Raw genomic sequence first — 22,718 nt, forward strand, 5'->3', positions numbered from 1 at the left:
GCGAAAATATCGGGGCACAACTTTTTGTGAAGAAGAAGCTAGCGGCAATTTGTTAACGCTGCCGCGCGAGCATGTTCATTCTTGTTCGAGACTTCAACGGGTACATATCGTGGTCAGCAAAACAGAAAATATCCAGAGACAGAATACCCAGCAGTCGGCAGTAGTATCCTTCTTCCATGCAAGATGAATACTATCTGCACGTCGCAGGGACGCTGCACTGCAAATACTCTATTTAATACTTGATTCAAAATTATTGCAAAATATTTGAAAAATCTCTCGATTGCTTGGGCGCCAAGTCTGTTGTTGTTGCCTTCTCTCTACGTTGCTGTCGACTGCGGCTGTACAGATGCCGCAGTGGTTTTTCTTCAGTGTATAACGAGGGAGAGAGGCAACAACCAACCGACCGTGTGATAAGCCGGCCAGAAAGAAAGCAAGCGAGAGAGGGCTAGAGAAAACGAGAGCGAGAGTGTTATAGTGTGTGTGTGTGCGTGTGCGATTTGTATCTGTGTCGAGTCACCGCTTCTCTTCCGCTGCTTAAATACACTGGACGTACCACAAATCCAAACACTGTGTTTCTGTTCTCGTGCGGTGCGGTTCTCGTTTTCTCCCCTGACTATTTTGCGCTAATTTTTGTCAACAACCCACATTTTCCGAATACAGCAATAAAAAGAAATAAACGGAGTATACACACAAGGAGCATCAATCATTCAGCTAAAGCCCATATAACCGTTAAACGTTATCTAATTTACACAACTAAGTTTTTAAAAAGACTACAAAAAATCCAGAAACAAAATGTCTGCAGCCACAGAACAACAGAATAACGGTGATGTTGCCGTCGAGAAGGTGGCCGTCAAGGACGATGTCGCCGCGGTGAAGGACGATCTCAAAGCCAAGGCAGCCGTTGAGGATAAGGCAGCAGCCGATGCCGCTGGCGACGCGGCCGCTGATAACGGTACGGCAAAGGACGGCGAGGATGCTGCCGATGCCGCTGCCGCGCCCGCTAAGGAATCCGTGAAAGGCACCAAGAGGCCAGCAGAAGTAAGTACCCCCGTCCACCAGTGCCTTCCAGTGCTAGAAGAGGAGATCATCTTCATTGTACAGTTTCACGTTTTCCGTTTGTGCGCTTCCCAACACTTCACTCCTCCTGTCGCTATCGCTATCGATCGCCTTATCGATTGCCGTTGATTTTTGTTTACGCGCTCGAATTCCACGGTACCTAGTGATTCATTTGAATTCGTGAGTTCCACTTTTCAAATATTACAAAACGAAGAAAAGTTCTGGAAATAGATATACACACGTTTCCCGATTTCAAAGCTACTTCTGAGAGCGGGATTTCTACGCGCAGAGAGTTTGCTCTCAGGCGTTTATATACCACCGAATGAGAGAGAATGTATATACATATATATATAAATAAACACCATATATATATATATATTTATACAGAGAGAGAGAGAGAGAGAGAGCGTTGTTTACGATTAACCAAGATGATTGTCGGTCGGTAATCAAAGATTATTGTTGTTGGGTTCAAATCCAGGTTAGAGGGCCCATCCACACCACTCGACATCGGTACTGATGATGCACTCACGGTACAGTTATGGCTCAGATAGAGACATTCCGCTCCCGAGCGAGCGCGAGAGCGTGAGCTAATGTATTTTTAATAAACTTAACCAAATCAGATGAATACTAGAACAGGTCATTAACATTGACGTGAGCAAAGGAAAGACGTAAAAAGCTTAGCCGATAAAGAGAGCGGACAAAAGATTCATCGAGTATCTGAGATATGTATGTATGTATGAACATAGATAAATTGTAAGCGGCCTTGCAACACCTACACTGCATGTCAGTGTTTCTGTGTGTTGAGTTCAGAACAATAGATGCAATAACACTTCATTATTTGCACACTTGGCCTTATTCATCATCGGGGGCAATGCATTTATTGCGTTCGAAAAAATATTGGCAACGCCGCAACAACAATAACAGTAGTCTCTCTATCTCTCTCAGAAAAAACATTGCCGGCCGGCGAATGGGAGCGCGCGGTATTTAAACATCTTTGGTACTGTCTGTCACATTCCATTCTGCCTTTCCCCCTTTTGGGGCCATAATCGAAAAGCACATTTCTGATAAAAATAAAAGCCATGAGGTAGCACGCTAGTGAGGACTATAAATTGGCAAATCAAACGATTTGACTCGAAACGAAAATGTACAGTAACGGGTTCTCTCTGGCTCTCTCATCATTTATGCGCCTCTCTTTCTCTCTGTCTCGCTCTCTTGTAATTGGTTATGCATACACACACACACATTCATGTGTAGGATGTTTGTGTTTGTGCTTACATTTATCTTTCACTTTTCTCCCCTCTCCCGTTTATGCGTATTTATTTTGGTACATAAAACAAGGCCTGTACAGGGTGTCAAACTGCCGTTGTGACGTTATATAAGTGAAGTTTGGGTTTAAACAAACTTTTAGATTAGCCGTTACAGGGTATCGCCAATGAGTTTTTGGAAAGGAGCTGGAAGTGTTGTTTATATCATCCTTTTAATTTGGAGGCAACTGTTTTGTTTTGAAGAGGAATTCGAAAAATTTGACTCGAGAATGAAAAGCAGTAAACATGCACAATCAACAGTCAGTGTAACAAATAAGTTCCCACAGAATTCCATTGAAATTACCCTCTCTACATACAATCCTTTATGACCCTGTTTTATCCCATTTTATCTATTTACATATTTCGTATTTCTTTTGCATTGCACATTTCTCAAGTGCTCTGTCTCGTGACTTATGTATGCATGTTGTCCTCTAAAGAGTGGGGGAACGTGGGGATACGTAGGGGCCCACATATCCACATTGTAACAGTCGGCTTCGCCTACTAAATGTATGTACTACGGGTTTTTTTTGGAGATGGAGACAGCTTATGTACGGGGGCTTGTTGTTGGTTGGTTGCTGCTTACCGAACGTGAACCCACGCATGCGACGCTGACAGAGACGCTGACGGTGGCGTCGACGCTAGCGCACTCTTCTGCAGCAGCTGTGGTCTTCTCGGTGTGTGTGTGTGTACGAGAGACATTCATTCATGCAACTTTGTCGTTACGCGTTCTCAGGTACAGTTCTGCCTCGTCAGCGCGGCTGGACGCCCTCTCTCTCTCTCTGGCGGTGTCTTTTTCCCTCTCTTTCACGGACGCTCTCTCTCTTTCCCACACAGCTGCTGTGTGTCGAGCACGCTTGGCTTGGTTGTCGTATCTCTCGGATACGGATACATGTGCTTCTTTGACGCCAGCGTCGCTGCCGCCAGTCTTATTGTTTTTTCGTTATGTGTTACACACGTACGCACACCACAAAGAGAGGAGGATGATACATACGAATATGTAAAAGAGAGTGCACTTGTAATTTCCTGCTCTCTTTTCTTCTCCCCCTCTCTCTTTCTCTCTCTCGCTCTACACAACTGATTTAGCCGTATGCGTGCTTGCAGCGAATTACATTGGCGCGCGCATTTTTCAAATGTTTTTTACGGCGAAAATAACGATTTTCCCGCTGCTCTGTCAGAAGACTAAAAGAAACGAGCAGGGAAGCGAAGAGGTTTCCCGTTTTGTGGGCTGAAAATATACTTTTTATGGCCATGTATAGTGTGTGAGGGGGCATTCGATGAAGCTTTTGCTTTGCCCTTGATCAAGGAGATGTGTGGGTTTGAGTTGGGCGCACAGGACCAGAGGAGGAATCCGATTCAGAACCATTATGCTCATTCCTCTTCTCTGTTTTTCCAGGCCAAATCCGCCGAATCAAAGAAGGCCAAGAAGGCCGCTGACGGTGACTCCGACGAGGAGGAGGCTCTGGAAGAAATCATCGAGGGCGACAGTGAAATTGAGAGCGACGAATACGACATACCCTATGATGGTGAGGAGGATGACATTGAATGTGATGGTAGGTTTTTATATGGATGGGATTTTTCCCCTAATATTCGTACTAATCATAAATTTTCCTTTCGAACAGATGATGATGATGATAATGACGATGGTTCCGGCTCGGACGATCAGGCGTAATAATAATGTAGTCAAAAATACAACAAAACAAACAAACAATTTAAATTAATAATAAATAAAAGTTACAAGCAAAAACAAATAAGAAAAGCAACCAGAAAAAATAAACAAACAACAACCAACAAAAGAAAAACACAAAAAAATCGCAAAAGTATATAATTTTTATGTTTAAGGAATAATTTTTATTTCTTACTTTATTTTAATTGTATTTTATGTGTACTTTTTTTATAAAAAAATACAAAAACGGAAAAATTGTAATTGAGAAAAAGTTCGTATGGGATGTGGCGATCTATACGAAAAGCACGAAAAGAAAAGTAATCATCCCCTATATACACTAAATACGGCAAGAAATCCACAAAAACACAAAAAAAACTAAACCAAAATCTTTCTTTCCTTTATGTATAAGTACTAATTTATAGAAGTTTATGCTTAAAACAAATATACAAAGATTGAACATGAAGAAGCGTAAATCTATACAGACACACACATACACACACACAAACAAAAACTACAAATAATAAACAAAAAACTCATTATAAAAATTAGACGTTACATTTATGAAAGAATGAAAGAGACAAAAATACAAAAAATTGAAAAGAAACAGCAAATGCAATTAAATACAAAACAAATAAAACATAAAAATTGTATTTGATTAAATCGAGGCACTATTGAAAGCAAATTTCGACACACTTCGACACTCTCAAGTTTTACATATGGTTTCAAACATTTTGCGCCCTCTGTGGGCCACCAACACCTACATCATTCACACATACACCGACATCGACAAACGGTACTCAGCCACGCAACCCGCAAGGGGGAGTGACTCGACTCCACTTGACTCGACTGTGTGGGAGGTTTTTGATCTAGGGCGCGTTCGAGCAACGGGAAGATTGAGATCTGTTCGAGGTCCCCCCCCAGAACGGGGGAGACTCGGAGAGGCTTCTTTTGTTTCGTTTCAGCATTTAGCCCTAAGCCATGACTAATCTTAAGTATTTATGTCAGTATTAAACACGAGGGTTTACATTTTGTTGAGAAAATCGAATAAACGAAAACCCAATTCATTTGTAAATTGTATAAACAAAACTCGAGAATCGAAATATGGACAAGAATAAACTTTTAATGTTACATACTCGTACGTATATCTATTAGTGAGGGTAGGGCCAGCGCCTACCCAAAATACAATATACACAAAACATGCAATAATACCAAGTTCTGAAAATATAACGACTGATATTTGACAAAGAAGTGCGCACAGTTGGTCAATCAAAAGATAAACCGAATAAACCTAGCCTACCCTACCTAACCAATATCCCCTAATTCAACCGACACACCCACCCACTGACCCAGATCCTACAGCAATAGACACTTAAGAGCTTTAAGCTTAAGTTGCATACCAACAGTTGACTCAAACACATGCATACATATATCTATGTATGTGTGCCATTTGATACCGATACCACAGACCATGAAGAATCAAGCGTTTTTTGTAAATACTTACCATATTATATACTTCAATAGATCTGAAAAATTAGAGCATCAACCAGAATAAAATCAATAAAAACCCAGTAGTAGTGAAAGGCAGGCAAACAGAACCACTTAAAAAATAAAAAGAGAAGATTATTAAGAATTTTTGAACGATGAAATAAATTATTGTAATTACGTAAAAGCAAACAACCATACTCATGCTTGTGCATCCATCTATTGGCATTTCTCACATGTCAATAAAAAGTTTGTTTCAATTGGGTAGGCGAACGGGAAGTACTACATTGTTTGTGAGTGGAAAAAGAACCCCTAACTGGGATGCGTTGGGGTTGTTTAGTAGGGACCGCTCATGGGTACATAATTCATTGAATTCCCTCCTAATACACATGTGCGACCGATGAACCATTCCATTAATATTCTTGGATTGCTTAGAGGGTTGTCATTGCTGGCGTCTAGATTCTTTCGAAAGAATGGATATATGGATCCGCCATTAAGCTGTCCACATATTTAACTAAAGGGGTGTTCATTGGGTTAAGCTCGGTTTTTTTCTGCGGTACATGGTATTTTTGGAAAATGAGTTTAGTTTTAACCTTATTTTGCAATCAATCCAATAAAAACAAGTCATAAAAACCAGCCAATCTTGAGGAAAATTTATTGATGAATTAGATAAAATTCTAGTTTTGGCGCTAATAACTCTAACTAGCTAGTAACATCAAATAGAATAGCAACATAGAGGAAAATGTTTTATATTGTGCAGGTATATTTCGATATATTTTTTGGGTCATGCGGTATATTTGATCGATAAGTCCGCGGTCAACTGTTGATGTAAACATAAAACATTGTTTTTACGAATATAATTTTAAAATAATGAGCAAACCCCAATGCTGTATTGCCACATGTTACAAGTCAAGGCTCATCGCTTCGAAATTAAGATTATTTGAATTTCCTCCAGCATTTACTTACCTTGGTCAAGTCTGGCGCGAGAATTGTGGTCTACCGCGGGAGGATAAACAAAGTTTCTTCATTTGCGAACTTCATTTTGCTAGCCAATGGTTGGGCCCAATCAAATTGAATATGAATGCGATTCCCACTTTAAATTTGGATGGAATCGTGAACGCAAAAGAGTAAGTAAGAAATTATGCTGCTGGCTCTATGACGTTTCTATATCCCTTAAATTTGCAGTCAAGAGGATGTGCATGTGCTGGAAAAGCTACAAATGAAGTTAGAAATAGATGAGCTGCAGGGGGAAAACAAACGCCTCAGTCAGGAGGTTCAGCAACTTCGTACAATGACGAAGACATTCGATAAAATGCTTACAGCATCGCAGCTTAAGCAGCTTTCGAGCGATGGTGATCGTGCCTGCTGGAACACAGAAGACAGTGTCTATGCAGCCTGCCTACACACAGTTGGACTGCGTACTCTACAGCTCTATAAGAGCTTCCCACTACCCGACGAGCACAATTCACAGACAGCGCAGACAACCGCCGGCACATTGGATTTTGTGCTCAATCTTTTGTCCTACTCTGTGGGCTTGGATGATGAGGCTACAATTTGCGTTCTCTCTTTTGACAAGATGAGAGTTGATTCTGAGCATAAACCAAAGTCCAGGAAAGGAACTGTTCCGGCACCAGAGAACTATGTCCAAGTAGCTATGGTGCAGGGCCTAAAGCAGCCATGGAAGCAGCCAATCTACTTTGATTACAACACATCTATGACAGCAGAGATTCTAAATGAGCTCATCCGAAAGATATACACTGCAGGATACACTGTGGTGGCAGTGGTGTGTGATGTGGGGCCAACGAACTATAAGTTGTGGTCAGCACTTAGGATCTCTCCTGGTGAGACCTCGCAAATTTGAAGCTTTGTGTGACTCCTGTACAGATATTTCCTTTCTTTTTGTTCCAGAGAAGTCGTGGTTCCCGCACCCAGTCGATGCAGACTTGAACGTTTTCGTGTTTGCCGATGTGCCCCACCTCTTAAGCGACTTAAGGTTTCACTTTCTCAATTGTGGGTTTATGTGGGGCGAGAAATTAATTGGTGCCAGAGCCATTAAAGAAACGCTGCAGCATTTTTCACATTCGGAGTACTCATCAAGTTGGAAGCTGAGGCGCGAAGACCTGACCATCAGCGGACCAGAGAGGAGAAAAGTTGAATTGGCCAAAAAGTTGCTGTGCCACACCACGGTTTTTGCCATCAAGCGCTGCTTATGTCTTAAGCTTCATGTGAGCAACGGCGCGGAAACAGCAGAGTTTGTCGAAATGGTTTACAACTGGTTCCAGCTCTTCAACTCAAAAGTGTCCACCTCAAGCTGTGTGCTGTGCAGTGTCCTACAGCAAATGTCCGCTTGGATGACAACCCGCATTAAGCCAGGCCCAAAAGCCGAGCGTTGGCCCTTTCAAGAGGGCATTTTAATCAGCAATTCGTCGCTGGATGTTTTTCGAGTGTATTTAGCGGAAAAGTATGACATGGAAGACGTCGAAACCAGCAGGCTGTCGCAGGACCACCTGGAAGATTTCTTCTGTGCCATGCGTGCGGATACAATCGGAGATCATCCCACGCCCAAGGAATTTGAAAGTCGCCTCCGCAAATACATTTTAGGTAAGGAAAACAAAGTTTTGTCATAATTGGTGTTTAATATTCTTGCAATCTTCGCAGACAACACAAGTGTCAGAATTTTGAGGACCTTGCCCACTGGATCTATGGGCATCTATGGTACCTGAACACCTCCAAAACGTTAAGTCTGAGACGTTAAGGATAAAACAAGAAACTGTGAAGAAGATGTACATATAAATGATGCAGGATGTGCAAAGGAAACTGCAGGAAATGTGAATGCCATGACTATGATATTACTTTGGTGCCAAAACTTTAATGTCTTCCGTTGGCCAAGCCTTTGATTAAAGATTAATTATTTCAATAGTTGTCTTGACTTTGCTTTTGCTGTGACATGAATAACCAAAGAACTAGCAGACAGTTTAGGTTTGCTACGACTTTTGTTATAAACAAAGAAGTTGCTTTCGGCTCCTAGATCTGACACTGCACAGCGTCGAAATCTCAAGTTCCACGCAACAAAACATGTAAAAAGATTGAAAAAGGAAGCAGAGCCTATTTGTAAGTTTCAATTATGTTTCTGCAACTGCTGTTCTTTTCATTTTTTCAATTATATTGTTGTTTATACACCAAACAGAAAAAAAAATAAATATAAATTAATCGCGCCAAAACATTCCCCAGCTGTTCGATTGTATTTTCTGCTGCGGCTACCAACACTAGTTTATTGCTGCACCTCCCTTGTGTTGTTCTGTGCATATTTTCAGTCTAGTCACCAAATATTTGTTGTAACTTGTCTCGTCCAATAATTTATTTATAAATACATATTTGTTAAGCAAAACAGAGTTTATATTATTATGTGCATATGTTTACATATGGTGTCTTTAGGTGCTTAGCGTGCACTTACAGAATTCACTTGTGACAATTTTCATGACCAACTCATGACTCTGTCGACGTCGGCAGAATGTAGTGCAAATGCCCAACTTCGTTGAGAGAAAAGAATATAAATGTTGGATCTCTCTAGATTTGACGTTAAAAAGTAAAAACCGCCATGAACGCAGCTAGACAAGACGACCAGGAGATGGATGATGAGCAGCCGCCAGAATTGTTCATAAAGTTTGAGGCAGAGGAGGACCGTGAGTTTCTGTACATATAAAAAAAACGGTTAATAAATTGATATATTTTTGCAGCACTTCAGCAGGCGGACGATCCTTTGATTTCGCGTAAGCAAATTAAATTAGAATATGCAATTGATAAAAGTATATTTAATGCCACAGACTCGGCTGAAGAGCGCATTATCAATATGCTCAAAGGTGGGTTATCATAGATATTTAATCGCTCAAAAATCTCACTTAATAAATTGTAAATTAATGCAGAAATTTCCGAAGAGAACAAAGGACTGCGCGAGCAAGTTCAGATCCTTTCTAAAAAGCTCGATGTAATGGCGGACAAATTGTCGGAGGTATCCGCTGCTATGAAGGTCCAGGTTCAAAATGAGGCAGAGGATGTCAAATTCCCATTACAAACAGTCATGGAGCTGGAGTATCTTGACTCCTTACTAATAACTAAGGAGGTGTCGGATATTTATGTGAGTAGTAAGCTCCTAGCAAGGGGTCTATTTGTTCTCTAGATACCTAAAAAACTAAAATATTTATTTGTTTGCAGGTCAAAAAGATATGGAGTTTAATTGCATCTTGTAAATTATCAAAAAGTATAAAAAACGTAATGGAAGAGGGACTGATTTTATTATTTAATTTGGACGGAACAGCGGGCAAGATGTCCCTGAAAAGTTATAAAAAGTTTTACACTGTCCTCGAAAGTAAGTCTGAACTAAGAAACATAAATTCAAATATATTTATTTATTTCTTTAATTTCAGTGGCGACGCGCATGAAGTCACCCGGTGACTGCGCCGAAAAGGCTCTCCGAAAGGCCATACTAAATGTGAAAAATAATACGTTCCAGAAGAATTTGAGAGCCAGGACTAATAGTTAATAATAAACGCACCAACCATGAGGGTCTAGGAACGAGTCCATATTAAATTTAAAAGTTCTTTTTTTTGTGGCTGGGTTGCCCCTCGAAAATGCCAACCAAACCTTTGCAGAACAAGAACAAATATTTATTGCTAAAGTCATGATGGCATTCTGGTTACTTTTAATATGTACAAATATTCGCCGGGAATGCGCCGCTCCATGAATTTGACAGCCTTAAAATTTAGACTCTCCAATCGTTTGATTATTTCGTCCGGTTTGTTCTCTCGCAGCAGCAGCAAATAGAGAACTCCAAGCGGCGAGAGAATGTCATCGAGTTGCTGTAGTAGAGTGTCGGTCACGCGACGGCCATCCTTGCCGCCAGCCCACGAGTAAACCAGATTGCGCTCCGTCGATGGGTTGCTGCCTCCTGCGAACATCTGGCACTGCAGCTCATCGTCGCTGGTGACAACGTAGGGCGGGTTGAAGAGCAGCACGTCCACCGATCGCTTGCGAAGAACATCGGCCAGGTTGCAGCGCAGGCTGTCAACGCGAGCTTCATTGTGCCTTGCCGTGCGTCTGGTGGCGTCACACGCCTTCAGATTTATGTCCGTGGCCAGGCAAAGGGAGGTGTTGGCCAGCTGCTTGGCTAGGGCGGTAATGATGATGCCCGAGCCGGAACCAATCTCAACGCAAAGACGTGGCTGCAGCACATTCAAGAAGGGCAAATCGGCTTCCAGGGCGTCGAGCAGCAGAAACGAATCCTCGGCTGGCTCGTAGACGTGCTCATAGTCCTGCGCGGTGAGATGGTCGAAGTGTGGCGTCTCCATGCCTACGATATGTTGGTACTCAGTGCTGAGTCTAGTAGGGCCTGGCGCCTCCGCTGCTCCTTCTCTATGAGCTTGTGCAGCCCCGTCAGTCGCTCTTGGCTCGTGCACAACACGTTGCTGATGATTGTCACCTTGTGCTTGACGTTAAGCAATTCCTTTACCTTGTCTGCAAACTCGGGTATCTGATGCTGGGCCTTCTCGATGTCACGCAGTTGAGCGGCGAGGGCGTCCAGCTGGCCACGGAGCTCTGTCTGCAGCTGAATGGTGGACGCAACGCGTTCGTCCAACTTCTCGATGGTGGGCTTAAAGAGGTTGGTGATGCCCTCCGCCAAGACGTCGCGTGTGGGATTGGTGCAGAAGTTTTCTGTGTTCTCGTCCAAAGATGTGACAGTGCTATCAGAGTCCTTGTCCATTGCAAAATCTAATCGAGTTGAACATGAAATTTTTGCACTGAGCAGATCTGGTGTGGTATAGTGTTGCAAAACGTGAAGGCGAACTTGAAGGGTTGAAAAGTGCGCAAGTCTCCATGGAAAATAATCAAGTATAAAAAGCATATAAATGGATTCATTTAAGTAATAACAATTTAGTTAACTAAGAAATTAAATTTAGATACAGGATGTTATAGCACTAGACTAGGACTCCCACACACACAAACACGACTCACGCACATCTCTAGCCACCGATGCTGTTTCGATATATGGGTGCATCCAGGCCATCCATCGCTAATAAATTATAATAATAGCAAAATAGCACCGATTACAGCAGCCGGTGAAATGGATACATACTCAGTAGACGTAGTATATCAAGCAATCAGTGCACTCTTTCAAGGCAACAATCCCAAGGAGCAAGAGAAGGCCAACAAATGGCTGCAGGAGTTCCAGAAGTCGGTGAGTATCGGGTCTGACCCACCCGATAGTATCCGTGTCCAATGCGTTTATTTAATCTAATATTTATTTTCTATGTTTCCCTGTGTAGATATACTCGTGGACGATTGCGGACGAGTTGCTGCACCAGAAGCGGGATCTGCACGCCAACTACTTTGCGGCCCAGACGATGCGGAACAAGATACAGAACTCATTCAGTGAATTGCCCCCCCACACACACGAGTCCCTGCGGGATTCGCTGATCACCCACATCGGGCAGATTGACGCGCAGACGGACATTGTGATTGTGACGCAGCTGAGTCTGGCTGTGGCTGATCTGGCCCTGCTGATGGCCACCTGGCAGGAGCCGATAAACGATCTGTTAACGACTTTGGCGCCGCACCCGGCGGCCATATGGCCACTGCTGGAGGTGCTCAAGGTGCTGCCCGAGGAGATCGACTCACGTTATCTGCGACTGGGTGCGAACCGGAGGGAGGAGGTACACAAACAGCTTGATGCCAGCGCTGAGTGTGTTCTAAAGTTTCTCTGCATGTGCCTGCAACGAGAAGACCTCGACCAGCAGCGCGTATGGAACGCTGCCCTGCGGACCTACAGTGCCTGGATGGTGATCCACGTTTTCCCCATCTCCCACATCTGCAATAATACTCTGACCCAGCTTGCGTTTCGACTGCTCAACCAGCCCGAGACGGCTGGCAAGCTCCATGACAATGCCACGGAATGCGTTTGTGCACTGCTCTCCTGCATGACCACGCGCCATGGCAGCGACGCCGCCAACGATGCGCCCGTGGAGGCTGAAGTCTTCAGTGCCGTGTGCATGCTGGAGACACCCTACCACCTGAGTGTAGCGCACGAGGACACGGATAAAACTATAAACTATTGTCGCATTTTCACTTCACTCTGCGATGCTTTCTTCTATAAGATGCTGTCGGAGCAGCAGACGCCACACTACTCAATGAAAGGCTTGGATCTGGTGCTGCTGTGTGTCGGCCATTTCGACTACGAGGTGGCAGAGATTACCTTCCATTTGTGGTACAAGCTCAGCGAGGATCTGTTTCAGCGCTACGATGACAAGTTGACTGCGAAATTCAGGCCACACATCGAGCGACTGATCAGCGCGCTCTACCGCCATTCGCAAATGGAGAGTGACCACGAGGGGCTCATCGAGGAGAACAATAATTTCTATGTGAGCATTTAAGGGGAATTTCCCATGCGTTTACTGATTGTCTTTGATTTATTCCCAGGACTTTCGACGAAAGGTTTCAGACCTTATCAAGGATGTGGCTTTTATAGTTGGCTCTGGCGCGTGCTTCAAGCAAATGTTTATGATCCTGCAAGCACCAGAAACGACTTGGGAGTCCACAGAAGCGGCGCTGTTCGTCATGCTGAATGTGGCCAAAAATATATTGCCGTAAAGTTGAAATCTCCCTTAAATAATATTTGATAATAGTTGATAAATTCTCATTGCAGTGACGAGAACGATGTGATACCCAAGGTGGTGGAAGCAATTCTGAATATGTCGGAACAAACGCACATTGCAGTTCGGTACACAGCCATCCTGCTGATTGGAGAGCTTTGCGATTGGATAGAGAATCATCCGGAGTCCTTGGAGGCCGTTCTAAACTTCTTGCTTTATGCGCTGCAGCAGAAGAATGGCCTGGCACCAGCGGCGGCTATAGCGTTGACCTCGATCTGTGCGGCCTGCAGGCAGAAGATGGTGTGCCACATCAGTGGCTTGGTGGAGATTGCACGCAGCTTGGACAGCTTTCAAATCAACAACGATGTGGCCATTGGACTGCTCAAAGGTATTTCGTTGATCCTTACGCGACTGCCTCGCGAACAACTCCAACCTGCGCTGAGGGAGATTGTGGGCTTCCAGTTGCAACCGCTCGCGCAGCTGCTGGAGTCGAGCAGCGCCAGCGTGCAGAAGGGAGAGCGTGAAGATCCTGTGTATTGGATAGACAGAGCCTGTGCCATTATAAGGCACACAAATCCCGACGTGCCTGACAATGTGGAGCATCCGACGGTGGCCATACTCAACGATGCCTGGCCGCTGATATCGCAGGTGATGAGCAAATTTCAAACTGATCTGCGCATCATGGAGAGAACCTGTAGGCTCATACGCTATGGCATCAGGATGGTCAGAAAGCAGGCCATGCAGCTGGTGGAGCCGCTGATCAAGCAAATGGTCGTTCTCTATGCGGTTCAACATCACAGCTGCTTCCTCTATGTGGGCTCCATACTGGTTGATGAGTTTGCCAAGTCCAGCGAGTGCATTGCCGGCTTGTTGGAGATGCTGCAGGCATTCATCGAGCCCACGTTTGGTCTGCTGCAAATGGAGAATGGACTGCGCAATAATCCGGATACTGTGGACGACTTCTTCCGTTTGGCCTCGCGCTACCTCGACTGCTGCCCGCTGCAGCTGATACAAAGCAGTCTCATCACCCCGATCTTCCAGTGTGCCCTGATCGCCTGCTCCCTGGACCATCGCGAGGCGAACTCCTCGGTGATGAAGTTTTTCATCAATCTACTCGTCTGGGGACGCACCACGCACAGCAGGCATGCAGAGTGTCGCCCACTGGTCATTGATCTGGCCAGCCAGCACGGTGGCGCTCTGGTAATGAACCTCATCCAGGCCTCCGTCTTTCAGCTGCATTCGTACATGCTGGCCGATGTCGCCGAGGTGCTGAATGAGTTGAAACAGGTGGTAACCAATGAACAAATGCAGCCCTTTCTGGCCCATGCACTGGAAGCTTTACCCAAGAAGAACAGCGGCGGTTATGTGACGGTCACTCAACAGCAATTGGATGAGTTCAGCAACACGGTCCTGAGGTGAGTCCTCCACTCCCATTGATGCTTCCAAGCAGCTCTAACATATCATCTTTTATTCCCTCACAGGGCGGACACCACAAAGGCCATTTCCCAGGCGTTGAAAACATTTACGCGACTCTTTCGTTGAAACGAATCGGCTTCGATCCGTAGTGGGATCTGGGCTGTGGGAAAGCAACTGGCAATGATGGTAATGATTTGTACATTCGAAATGATGTATGTATATTAGGATGGGCGCAGTGTCACAACTGCTGCAGCAAACAATTTGTTGAAAACTCACGTACCCTTCTACACTTATTATAGTTGAATCAATTGTGTGACGTCTTAAGTTATAATTTGTATTTTATAATACTGAGTGCGGTCACGAGATCCTCACAAAACCCTAGAATTAAGTTTATTGCTAATTAGTGCACTCTTAGAATTAAAGTTCAGCCCCCCAATGACTCTGAAAACAAAGAAAAAACAAACCATAAAATATAAATCAAGCAAAGTTCAATGACAGAAAAGTGCAGTATCAGTATGGTATTTAATCATGGTATTTACTTATGAGTATGGTATTTAATCATGGAGAAAACGAGAAACAATTCGATAGCGGTAGGCCAAAGCCGCAAAACAAACAAAAATAAATAATTATGGGAGCTGTGCTTTCAATTTTACATAGAAATGATATTGTATGAGGATCTCCTTTCTGATATGATGCCACCAGGCACGTCACTACAATTTTCTTTTAGTGGCTAAACAGATTGAAAACTCGCACAACTCCACTTGGGACGACACAACAAGTAGACATCTAAGACATCAAACGTGCGAAAACTACGACTCAAAGAATCATTTTACGCTTAATACTAATTGCACATGTTGTCTAATTGCACTTTTCGCTTAGCTGCTACGGGGGAGATTTAAATGGTTTCGGTGCGCGGATCTATCTTGTGTATAGCCTGCATGAGGCTGGCTGTGTGTGCAGTGTTGATGCCCTGCTTTGACATTTCCGTTAGTCGATCGGTAATGGGCTTTTGGTCCTGGCCGCGTTGCCACCTGCAAAGAGAGAAGTACAGTCTGGAGTGGGTCAAATAGTTTCATAGTTCACGGCACTCACCACAAATGAGCACACGTGTGGAGCAGGGGGATATAGAGCGGCAGCAGATCAATGTCGCTTACGGTCTCAAAGCGACTCAGGGCCAACAGAGCCCAGCGCTCGGCGGAGTGGTGGGGCACTGGCGAAGAAGTGCAAGCCGCCACCAGGCGGCAGAGTATCAAAAGTACTGGACGAGCACGATTCATGTAGATTTTGTTCAGCAGACGAAAACAGTTCTCGAGTATGGGAATGGCGTTCTCGTGGCGACGCTCGTCCAAGAACTGGCATGCCCGGCTCAGCTCGTCGTTCTGCAGAAAGTGCAAAAAGTCGTCCGAATCGCGCAGCTTGGAGTGGCTGGCCACGTACTTAAGGAACTGCTCAAAGGCAGCGCTTCGTTCGCCAATCAACTCGGACTTGAAGTTGCCCATGAGCACCTTGTTGGGGAAGTACATGTTCGCCATCTCGGCGGGATGCTGACGTTTTAGTCCCAAATACAGCTCACGAAAATCGGTATAGCGACGCTCGACCTTTGCTGGCTGTGCGTCTTCTTCGGTGCCGTCCTGGCGCACGGTGAGCTCGTAGACCACATAACGCTTTATTTTAACATCCTCCCCGTCCGGGGGCATGATATGTGCGAGCAGAATGTCAAAGCGCAGCACAGTTCCTTCGCTGGGTGGCTCATATGTGGTGGTCGATGAGGGACGCTCCCATAAACCTGAGAAAGACTGCGTTAGTCAGACCAACTGCTTAGCGTGCACACTTCGAAGCGTCAAACCTTTTTGAAGAGCCTTATCTGCTACTTGCGGGGGTATGTCTAGGGCCGCCGCCTCTATGGCTGGGCTGTCCAGCTCATCGGGACCAGCCCCCTCGAACGAGGGTTCATGCGGCAGCAGACGTTTGGCCATCACAGCATGCACTGAAGAAAGAAATAAAAGGTGAGCTCTCGTCTTCCACAGTTGTGTGCTAATTGGAGGTTTTCTCACTCATAGAAATGGGAACAGAAGAGTGTTGCCCGCAGCTGTGCTTGTGCGATTTGCTTCTGGGTATGGAATATTACTTGGACTGCATGTTGTGTGCGGGAGAGTGCAGCTGCGTTGACTCAATATTGCAATGACTAATCCCGCCCCAAACAAAACTGATGTCTGAGTGCGGAGAGAGGAAAGTGGGCCGCCTTTGTCTTAATACCAGAAAAACGAACATGGCCGACCAGGAAAACACTCTGCAATACCAAGACTTTGTTTCAAGTTTGGCACTGCAATAGAGTTAACGTTTGCATATTTTAGTTGCATGCATACAAATCAAGTTTATAAATAGTTAAAAATGAACATGTAAATCCAAGAAAAGAGCAGCTGGGCAAAAAAGATTTATAATATCATTTAAATAGGGTATACACTTGTGCTCATGGATAAACCGTTTTATCCCATACACTCTTTCCTTTTATGCATGGGACGTCTTTTTAAAACCAAGTTTTAGAAATAATCTATTGAAAAAGAGCCCTCAAAGCTAGCCACCCTTGTCGAAAATTTAATTGTCTATTGTATAAAATTATATTTTAAGTGCTGAAAGTCCTAGATAGCTGGCAATATTCAACCGAATATCAAATTGATTTCCGAAAATGGACAGGGAACCCTTAACCCACTGTCGACCACTGGTTATTTTATTTTACAAACGAATATTGAAACTTGAAATGTTTTAACGCATTGCAGGAGAGAGATTTCACAATTTTAAAGATGAAAAGAATGTATGAAATTACAAGTATATTGTTTACCTTTTTAACTCAAGATGTTTAACTGTTTAAACAGAGCGGGCTTAAGTGGGCTAAGTTCGTATTTTTCTCGGTATATTTACGGGTTAAGGTATATCTCTGAGGGTCAGTCACAGTGCAAAACACCCACGACTGGGAGAAAATATAAACACAAGATTTGGAAAAGATGACTCTGCCCGAGTTTTTTGGCTGCACTTTCATTGCCTTTGGCCCTCCATTCGCGCTGTTCGTCTTCACCATCGCCAATGATCCAGTGCGCATCATTATACTAATTGCAGCGGCATTTTTCTGGCTGCTGTCCCTGTTGCTCTCGTCGTTGCTGTGGTTCGCCATAATTCCGCTGCGCGATGTCCTGGCATTCGGCGTGTTTTTCTCGGTGGTCTTTCAGGAATGCTTCCGGTACATAATTTATCGCATCTTACGCAGCACGGAACAGGGCTTGCAGGCCGTGGCCGAGGACACCAGAGTGACGGACAACAAGCACATTCTGTCGTACGTCTCTGGCCTAGGATTTGGAATCATTTCCGGCATGTTTGCGGTGGTCAATGTTCTGGCAGATATGGTGAGTGTGTTTGCACAAGAAAAAGCGGCTTTGGTTTTCTAATATAATATATTTAAACAGAGTGGACCCGGAACCATGGGCCTCAAGAGTGGCACTGAGCTATTCTTTGTCACCTCAGCAGCTCAGGCACTGTCCATCATCCTGCTGCATACATTCTGGAGTGTGATCTTTTTCAACGCTTGCGACACGAACAACTATCTGCACATTGCCTACGTCATAGGCAGCCATCTGTTTGTGTCTCTCCTGACCCTCCTCAATGCCAGTGAGCTGTACACGGCTACTTTGCTGACCAACTATATCATCACAATTCTCACGGGCCTTCTGGCATTCCGAGTGGCAGGCGGCACATCTCGCAGTTTCAAGAAATTCGTAACATGCCAATGAACAAACTTTTAGTATTAACAAATTAGATGTTAGCGTGTGGATATTATTAATTAAAGAAGAATCTGTTCTTCGACATTTGACTAAAACTAAAACAAAGTTTGAGTGAATTTATCACTGGCTGTAGTCCATTTTGCGCACATTGATGCCGTAGTCGGCCAGTGCTGGCTGCAGATCTTCCATGGTCAATGTAAATTTGCGATCCTTGGCCTACAAAAGACGTATAAGCTTTAGGAAACAAAGATCATTGGGCAATGCCGTCGCTTACCTTGGATCCACCAGGGGTGTTGGTGGTTTGCATGTGCGTACGCGCTTTGGAGTTCTGCAGAGCATCGTCCACAATCTCCGACATGTATTTCTGGGCTGCAATGCTAATGAGACGTACAATGCGTTTGTCGTCCGCGTGGAATCCACTTGAATTCAGGTAGTGCGCTGCCACGGCATCGGGAATCAACGGAGTGTAGTCTTCCAGCTGCAACATAAAGTCGCTCAGATGGGCTGCGGTTGAGAGGCGGTCGCGTTCTGCGGCTCCTCCACCAGCAGACATGCCTGCTCCTCCCTGCCCAGGTGCACCTTGGTTTGAAGGGCCCGTAAGTCCGTAGATTATGCCAAAATTGGATCCAACCATTTTATTATTAAGAAAAATACACAAAACGCAAACAATTGACTATTGGTGTGACCAGTGTGACAAACAGGGTGACCGTTTACGGTCATAAATTTGGTATATTTTCAAGTCGGAATTGAGGTGAGGCTATATTTGTATTGTATTGGTACATTTATTTCAATAAATTTCATAATGATGTAATGATAATGACATATGTACCACAGTAGCACCTGATAAAATCAGAGGAGCTTTGTTTTTTTCGCACCTTTTAAAGTATTTTTTAGTATCTTCCCGAATGCAAGGGATGGCAGCGCCATCAGCGTTGTTTCTGCATATCGTCTGGCAGCGCGGCCGTGTCATCATAACAAACAAGAAATAAATAATAATAAACAATTAATTATGGCTTCTGATGGAGAGGATATGAATGTAACACCTGCAGAATCTCTGGCCTCTGCGACTGACACGGAGGATGAGGAGCCGCCGTTAAGCCCCAAGCATCTCTCTGACCAGGAATCGGAGGATGACTTGGAAGTTGAGGAGGGGCCAGCCTCGTCCGAAGAAGCTGATTTGGATGAGCTGCTCCGACAGCTAGAGGATTACACGCCCACGATACCCGATGCCCTGACGGTCAACATGCTTAAATCTGTGAGTGCTCGAAAATGGGATTAATAATCGTTCTTGACTCTATTTGTGTGACCGCAGGCTGGATTCGCAAAGGTGGACCCGCAGATTGTGCGTTTGGTGTCTGTGTCGGCGCAAAAGTTCATATCGGACATAGCCAATGATGCACTGCAGCACTGCAAGACCCGCACCACCAACATTCAGCACTCCAGTGGACACAGCTCCAGCAAGGACAAGAAGAACCCCAAGGATCGCAAGTATACATTGGCCATGGAGGATTTGGTTCCAGCTCTAGCCGATCACGGCATAACCATGCGGAAGCCCCAATACTTTGTTTAGTTTATTGTACCTAATATATATGTATGTATTTAAGTGAACAGTGAATTCTAATAAATTTAAGTTCACAACGCATTTGTGAGCAACAACAAATCCCTACTGCGTTCATGATTGCTCCGAGTTGGCAGTCCTACTTTCGATGAATTTAGTTCGTGTTTTCAGGTAAGGTTATTCCCATTGGTTTTTCTTAAAATTCCAAAATCATTTGACCGCAATTGGAATTGACAATTCACAATAAACAACAAGTCGGCAGTCCGAGTGTCTTGCTTTTTTTTCGTGCTCTCGGGTATGGGTTGCTTTTCAATCAAGTGCAATCAAATAATTAATTTCTTTTGTATTTTTGCAGCTCTCGCACTTTTGCTACAACTTTTGCCAGAATGGCGAGCGAGGTAGATAAGGCTCAAACTGCCTCGGCAAGCGAAGACACCATTTTCGGAAAGATTCTACGCAAGGAGATACCTTGCAAATTTATCCACGAGGATGACAAGGTAGGTTTGGGTACAAAGTGCAGTCCCATACGCAATGATAAATAGTAGCCGGCTTATGTATATATAATGTGCAACCCTAGTGCGTGGCCTTCCATGATGTGGCCCCTCAGGCTCCGACTCATTTTCTGGTGATTCCCCGCAAACCAATTGCTCAGCTCTCCCTGGCGGACGATGGCGATAGCGAGCTGCTGGGACACCTCATGCTCGTGGGCCGCAAGGTGGCCAATGACCTGGGTCTGGAGAAGGGCTACCGCGTCGTCATTAACAATGGACAAGACGGAGCCCAGTCGGTTTACCATTTGCATTTGCACTTTCTCGGCGGTCGTCAAATGCAGTGGCCCCCTGGCTAAGAAGCTGCCCCCGAAGGCGATCAAATCTTAGCCAAAAGCTTCAATCAAATAAACATAAAATCTACTAAATATACATACATATATTATGGCATAAACATCTTAAAGTCTACTGCTCTGTTCAAGAAATTGCACACTTTTCCGTGATTGCGGGTTTTTTCATCTAATGAATGAGGATCCAGGCAATTGAGTAACATCTCCTCGGCCCCCAATTGGTGGGCAATAGTTCCATGGCGACGTAGCGGACGTTTGTCCAGCCTATCCAACATGGTGCCCACGACAAGGATGGGCACATGATGACGGTCAAGTAAACGTTTGTGTTTGCTGTGACGGTGCTGGCTAATCTCGAGCAGTGGGCCGTACATCCAGTCGTGCAAATGGTCCTGCGACTGCATGTCTTGCATATTATAAGCCAATACCATACCGTCTATATTCTTATATAAGGGATTTCTGTCCACACGACTCTTGCTTATTGAAGAGTTCTTATCATAGAATTCCACGAAATAAATCACTTCCGAAACGTGCGGTGGCTCTCTCGGGAGCTTCCATTGTATTGACCGCTCCGATGAGGAGGGCGACGTCCACTCCGGTGTGAGTGGAAGGTGTTCCATGATGGGGTACTTATGCAGACGCGCTTGAACGGTCCATTCGCTGTTTTCAACGGATCGGGAGGAGCGTGTTGGCGTGATGGCGCTGTTGGCAAGCAAGTTAGTCAAACTCGTTTTTCCAACACCTAAATATTTTTTAAGTTAATATCTTAATTCACCATCTACTATCGTCTATAGATTCCTACCTGGATCGCCCAATATCAGAATCCGAACCGTGCGCACGTTCCCTTCAATCCTCTGAAATTCCTGGAAATGTGTCATTGTAGTCCAATTTTTGGCTGTGTTTTAGCACGAACTGTAATAGTGGCGTGTCGGGAATATGCAAATGGAGCTGTAGTGCCAACCAGGAATTGAATAGTCGCCTACTTCGATTATAATTTTTGCCATTGCATTTTTCAAAATGACACTTCATTTCCTGTTGAATCTAATTTGTTATTTTATATTGTTGGACAACAAAATGTTTATTTGAGTTAATTTAATCATTTAAATTGTTCAAAGAATGCCAAAGGTACGAGCAATCCTATTTCACAATGCATCGAAAAAAGGTACTCATTGACTCCTAATGTCCTAATTTTAGTCTTGGATAAAGTTAAACAAGAAAACAATTTAAATTAATATAATTTACAAACCAGTGAAGTGGGTTATTTAATGCACATATGTACATATGTATGTACATATGTATGTATTCTGCATGGTGTCTGAATTTTTGTGAAGTACAGATACAGAAGTACGCTCTAAGACAGTGATTGCAGTTCGTGTCAATCGGATCGAATGAGCTCCTCTCCACTGCGGCCTAACACTCTATGACTTTGACTTCAAAATGTACCCATAAATTTAGAACGCAGAATCTCAATCTCGCTTATCAAAAACAAACATTCCGTGCAGTGCCGCACAGTTTTGCTAAGTGTCAGCATTAATGGCAAACATAATGAGAGTTTTTATGGACTTGAGCGCGTCTCTTGCTTTACAATTCAAAATAAGTAGATAACAGAATCGTTTAGCCATTGTTAGCCCTTAAACAAACGTATTAGGTTTGCCGAAGTATCGATTTGATAAGCCAGTAAAATGGAGCTCTAATATATTTAATCAAGATTTGTATGCCCTGATTTTCTCGCTCTATGACCGATGCCTTTGGCTTAAGCTTATTAACTGACTCCCTGAAAGCACACATAAAGATGCTATAGATGCATCTATATTTGATGTTCTCCAGAGCAACTCGTTTTATATGTAATGTATATTATATGTACATACATATATCAGCAATAAAGGGTCTCAAAGGTCGAAAATGCAATCAGATAAGATACTCTCTCCAGTGAATCAAAATGAAATTAAAGGCCGCTGTTAATAGTTTTCAAACATTTGTTTATTGTT

The 22,718-nt window shown here is 44.1% G+C and overlaps 11 protein-coding genes across 13 annotated transcripts; 6 read left to right on the forward strand and 5 right to left on the reverse strand.

The window, feature by feature from the left end:
* The first annotated feature begins 46 nt into the window (after positions 1-46).
* Positions 47-4,108, forward strand: LOC117902656 (bacchus). Of its 2 annotated transcripts, XM_034814185.1 has the most exons (4): positions 47-112; positions 661-1,038; positions 3,754-3,910; positions 3,980-4,108. In XM_034814185.1, exons 2-4 carry the CDS (start codon positions 793-795, stop codon positions 4,027-4,029), a joined length of 453 nt encoding a protein of 150 aa, XP_034670076.1. In that variant the 5' UTR covers positions 47-112; positions 661-792; the 3' UTR covers positions 4,030-4,108. The 2 variants fall into 2 exon arrangements, with proteins under 2 accessions (XP_034670076.1, XP_034670075.1); XM_034814184.1 differs by lacking the exon at positions 47-112 and having other exon boundaries at positions 562-1,038.
* Positions 4,109-8,804: 4,696 nt separating this feature from the next.
* Positions 8,805-10,099, forward strand: LOC117900225. Of its 2 annotated transcripts, XM_034810509.1 has the most exons (6): positions 8,806-9,188; positions 9,243-9,275; positions 9,330-9,365; positions 9,429-9,640; positions 9,718-9,871; positions 9,930-10,053. In XM_034810509.1, exons 1-6 carry the CDS (start codon positions 9,104-9,106, stop codon positions 10,043-10,045), a joined length of 636 nt encoding a protein of 211 aa, XP_034666400.1. In that variant the 5' UTR covers positions 8,806-9,103; the 3' UTR covers positions 10,046-10,053. The 2 variants fall into 2 exon arrangements, with proteins under 2 accessions (XP_034666399.1, XP_034666400.1); XM_034810508.1 differs by having other exon boundaries at positions 8,805-9,188; positions 9,243-9,365; positions 9,930-10,099.
* A 48-nt stretch (positions 10,100-10,147) lies between these two features.
* On the reverse strand, positions 10,148-10,872 carry LOC117900226 (methyltransferase N6AMT1). The gene has a single exon (XM_034810511.1). It carries the CDS (start codon positions 10,848-10,850, stop codon positions 10,182-10,184), a length of 669 nt encoding a protein of 222 aa, XP_034666402.1. The 5' UTR covers positions 10,851-10,872; the 3' UTR covers positions 10,148-10,181.
* LOC117900227 (SNAPIN protein homolog) lies at positions 10,830-11,316 on the reverse strand. Its single transcript, XM_034810512.1, has one exon. The coding sequence runs from the start codon at positions 11,261-11,263 to the stop codon at positions 10,853-10,855; it is 411 nt and encodes a 136-aa protein (XP_034666403.1). The 5' UTR covers positions 11,264-11,316; the 3' UTR covers positions 10,830-10,852.
* Positions 11,317-11,502: 186 nt separating this feature from the next.
* LOC117900223 (transportin-3) lies at positions 11,503-15,007 on the forward strand. The gene is made up of 5 exons (XM_034810506.1): positions 11,503-11,737; positions 11,826-12,917; positions 12,976-13,142; positions 13,202-14,563; positions 14,630-15,007. Exons 1-5 carry the CDS (start codon positions 11,624-11,626, stop codon positions 14,688-14,690), a joined length of 2,796 nt encoding a protein of 931 aa, XP_034666397.1. The 5' UTR covers positions 11,503-11,623; the 3' UTR covers positions 14,691-15,007.
* A 60-nt stretch (positions 15,008-15,067) lies between these two features.
* Positions 15,068-16,820, reverse strand: LOC117900224 (sorting nexin-21). Its single transcript, XM_034810507.1, has 4 exons — positions 16,619-16,820; positions 16,411-16,551; positions 15,657-16,350; positions 15,068-15,595 (listed from the first exon to the last, which is right to left on the reverse strand). The coding sequence occupies exons 1-4, from the start codon at positions 16,620-16,622 to the stop codon at positions 15,460-15,462; spliced, it is 975 nt and encodes a 324-aa protein (XP_034666398.1). The 5' UTR covers positions 16,623-16,820; the 3' UTR covers positions 15,068-15,459.
* Positions 16,821-17,503: 683 nt separating this feature from the next.
* Positions 17,504-18,419, forward strand: LOC117900812 (gamma-secretase subunit Aph-1). The gene is made up of 2 exons (XM_034811303.1): positions 17,504-17,962; positions 18,023-18,419. Exons 1-2 carry the CDS (start codon positions 17,567-17,569, stop codon positions 18,344-18,346), a joined length of 720 nt encoding a protein of 239 aa, XP_034667194.1. The 5' UTR covers positions 17,504-17,566; the 3' UTR covers positions 18,347-18,419.
* Positions 18,353-19,008, reverse strand: LOC117900814 (transcription initiation factor TFIID subunit 10b). Its single transcript, XM_034811307.1, has 2 exons — positions 18,612-19,008; positions 18,353-18,553 (listed from the first exon to the last, which is right to left on the reverse strand). Exons 1-2 carry the CDS (start codon positions 18,969-18,971, stop codon positions 18,458-18,460), a joined length of 456 nt encoding a protein of 151 aa, XP_034667198.1. The 5' UTR covers positions 18,972-19,008; the 3' UTR covers positions 18,353-18,457.
* A 277-nt stretch (positions 19,009-19,285) lies between these two features.
* LOC117900813 (transcription initiation factor TFIID subunit 10) lies at positions 19,286-19,940 on the forward strand. Its single transcript, XM_034811304.1, has 2 exons — positions 19,286-19,592; positions 19,650-19,940. Exons 1-2 carry the CDS (start codon positions 19,347-19,349, stop codon positions 19,905-19,907), a joined length of 504 nt encoding a protein of 167 aa, XP_034667195.1. The 5' UTR covers positions 19,286-19,346; the 3' UTR covers positions 19,908-19,940.
* Positions 19,941-19,963: 23 nt separating this feature from the next.
* On the forward strand, positions 19,964-20,837 carry LOC117900815 (histidine triad nucleotide-binding protein 1). Its single transcript, XM_034811308.1, has 3 exons — positions 19,964-20,066; positions 20,251-20,392; positions 20,473-20,837. The coding sequence occupies exons 1-3, from the start codon at positions 20,044-20,046 to the stop codon at positions 20,740-20,742; spliced, it is 435 nt and encodes a 144-aa protein (XP_034667199.1). The 5' UTR covers positions 19,964-20,043; the 3' UTR covers positions 20,743-20,837.
* Positions 20,805-21,760, reverse strand: LOC117900811 (rab-like protein 3). Its single transcript, XM_034811302.1, has 2 exons — positions 21,533-21,760; positions 20,805-21,472 (listed from the first exon to the last, which is right to left on the reverse strand). The coding sequence occupies exons 1-2, from the start codon at positions 21,606-21,608 to the stop codon at positions 20,826-20,828; spliced, it is 723 nt and encodes a 240-aa protein (XP_034667193.1). The 5' UTR covers positions 21,609-21,760; the 3' UTR covers positions 20,805-20,825.
* Between the last annotated feature and the right edge of the window lie 958 nt (positions 21,761-22,718).

This window comes from Drosophila subobscura, chromosome U (assembly GCF_008121235.1).
Source record: "Drosophila subobscura isolate 14011-0131.10 chromosome U, UCBerk_Dsub_1.0, whole genome shotgun sequence".
NCBI classification, from domain to species: domain Eukaryota; kingdom Metazoa; phylum Arthropoda; class Insecta; order Diptera; family Drosophilidae; genus Drosophila; species Drosophila subobscura.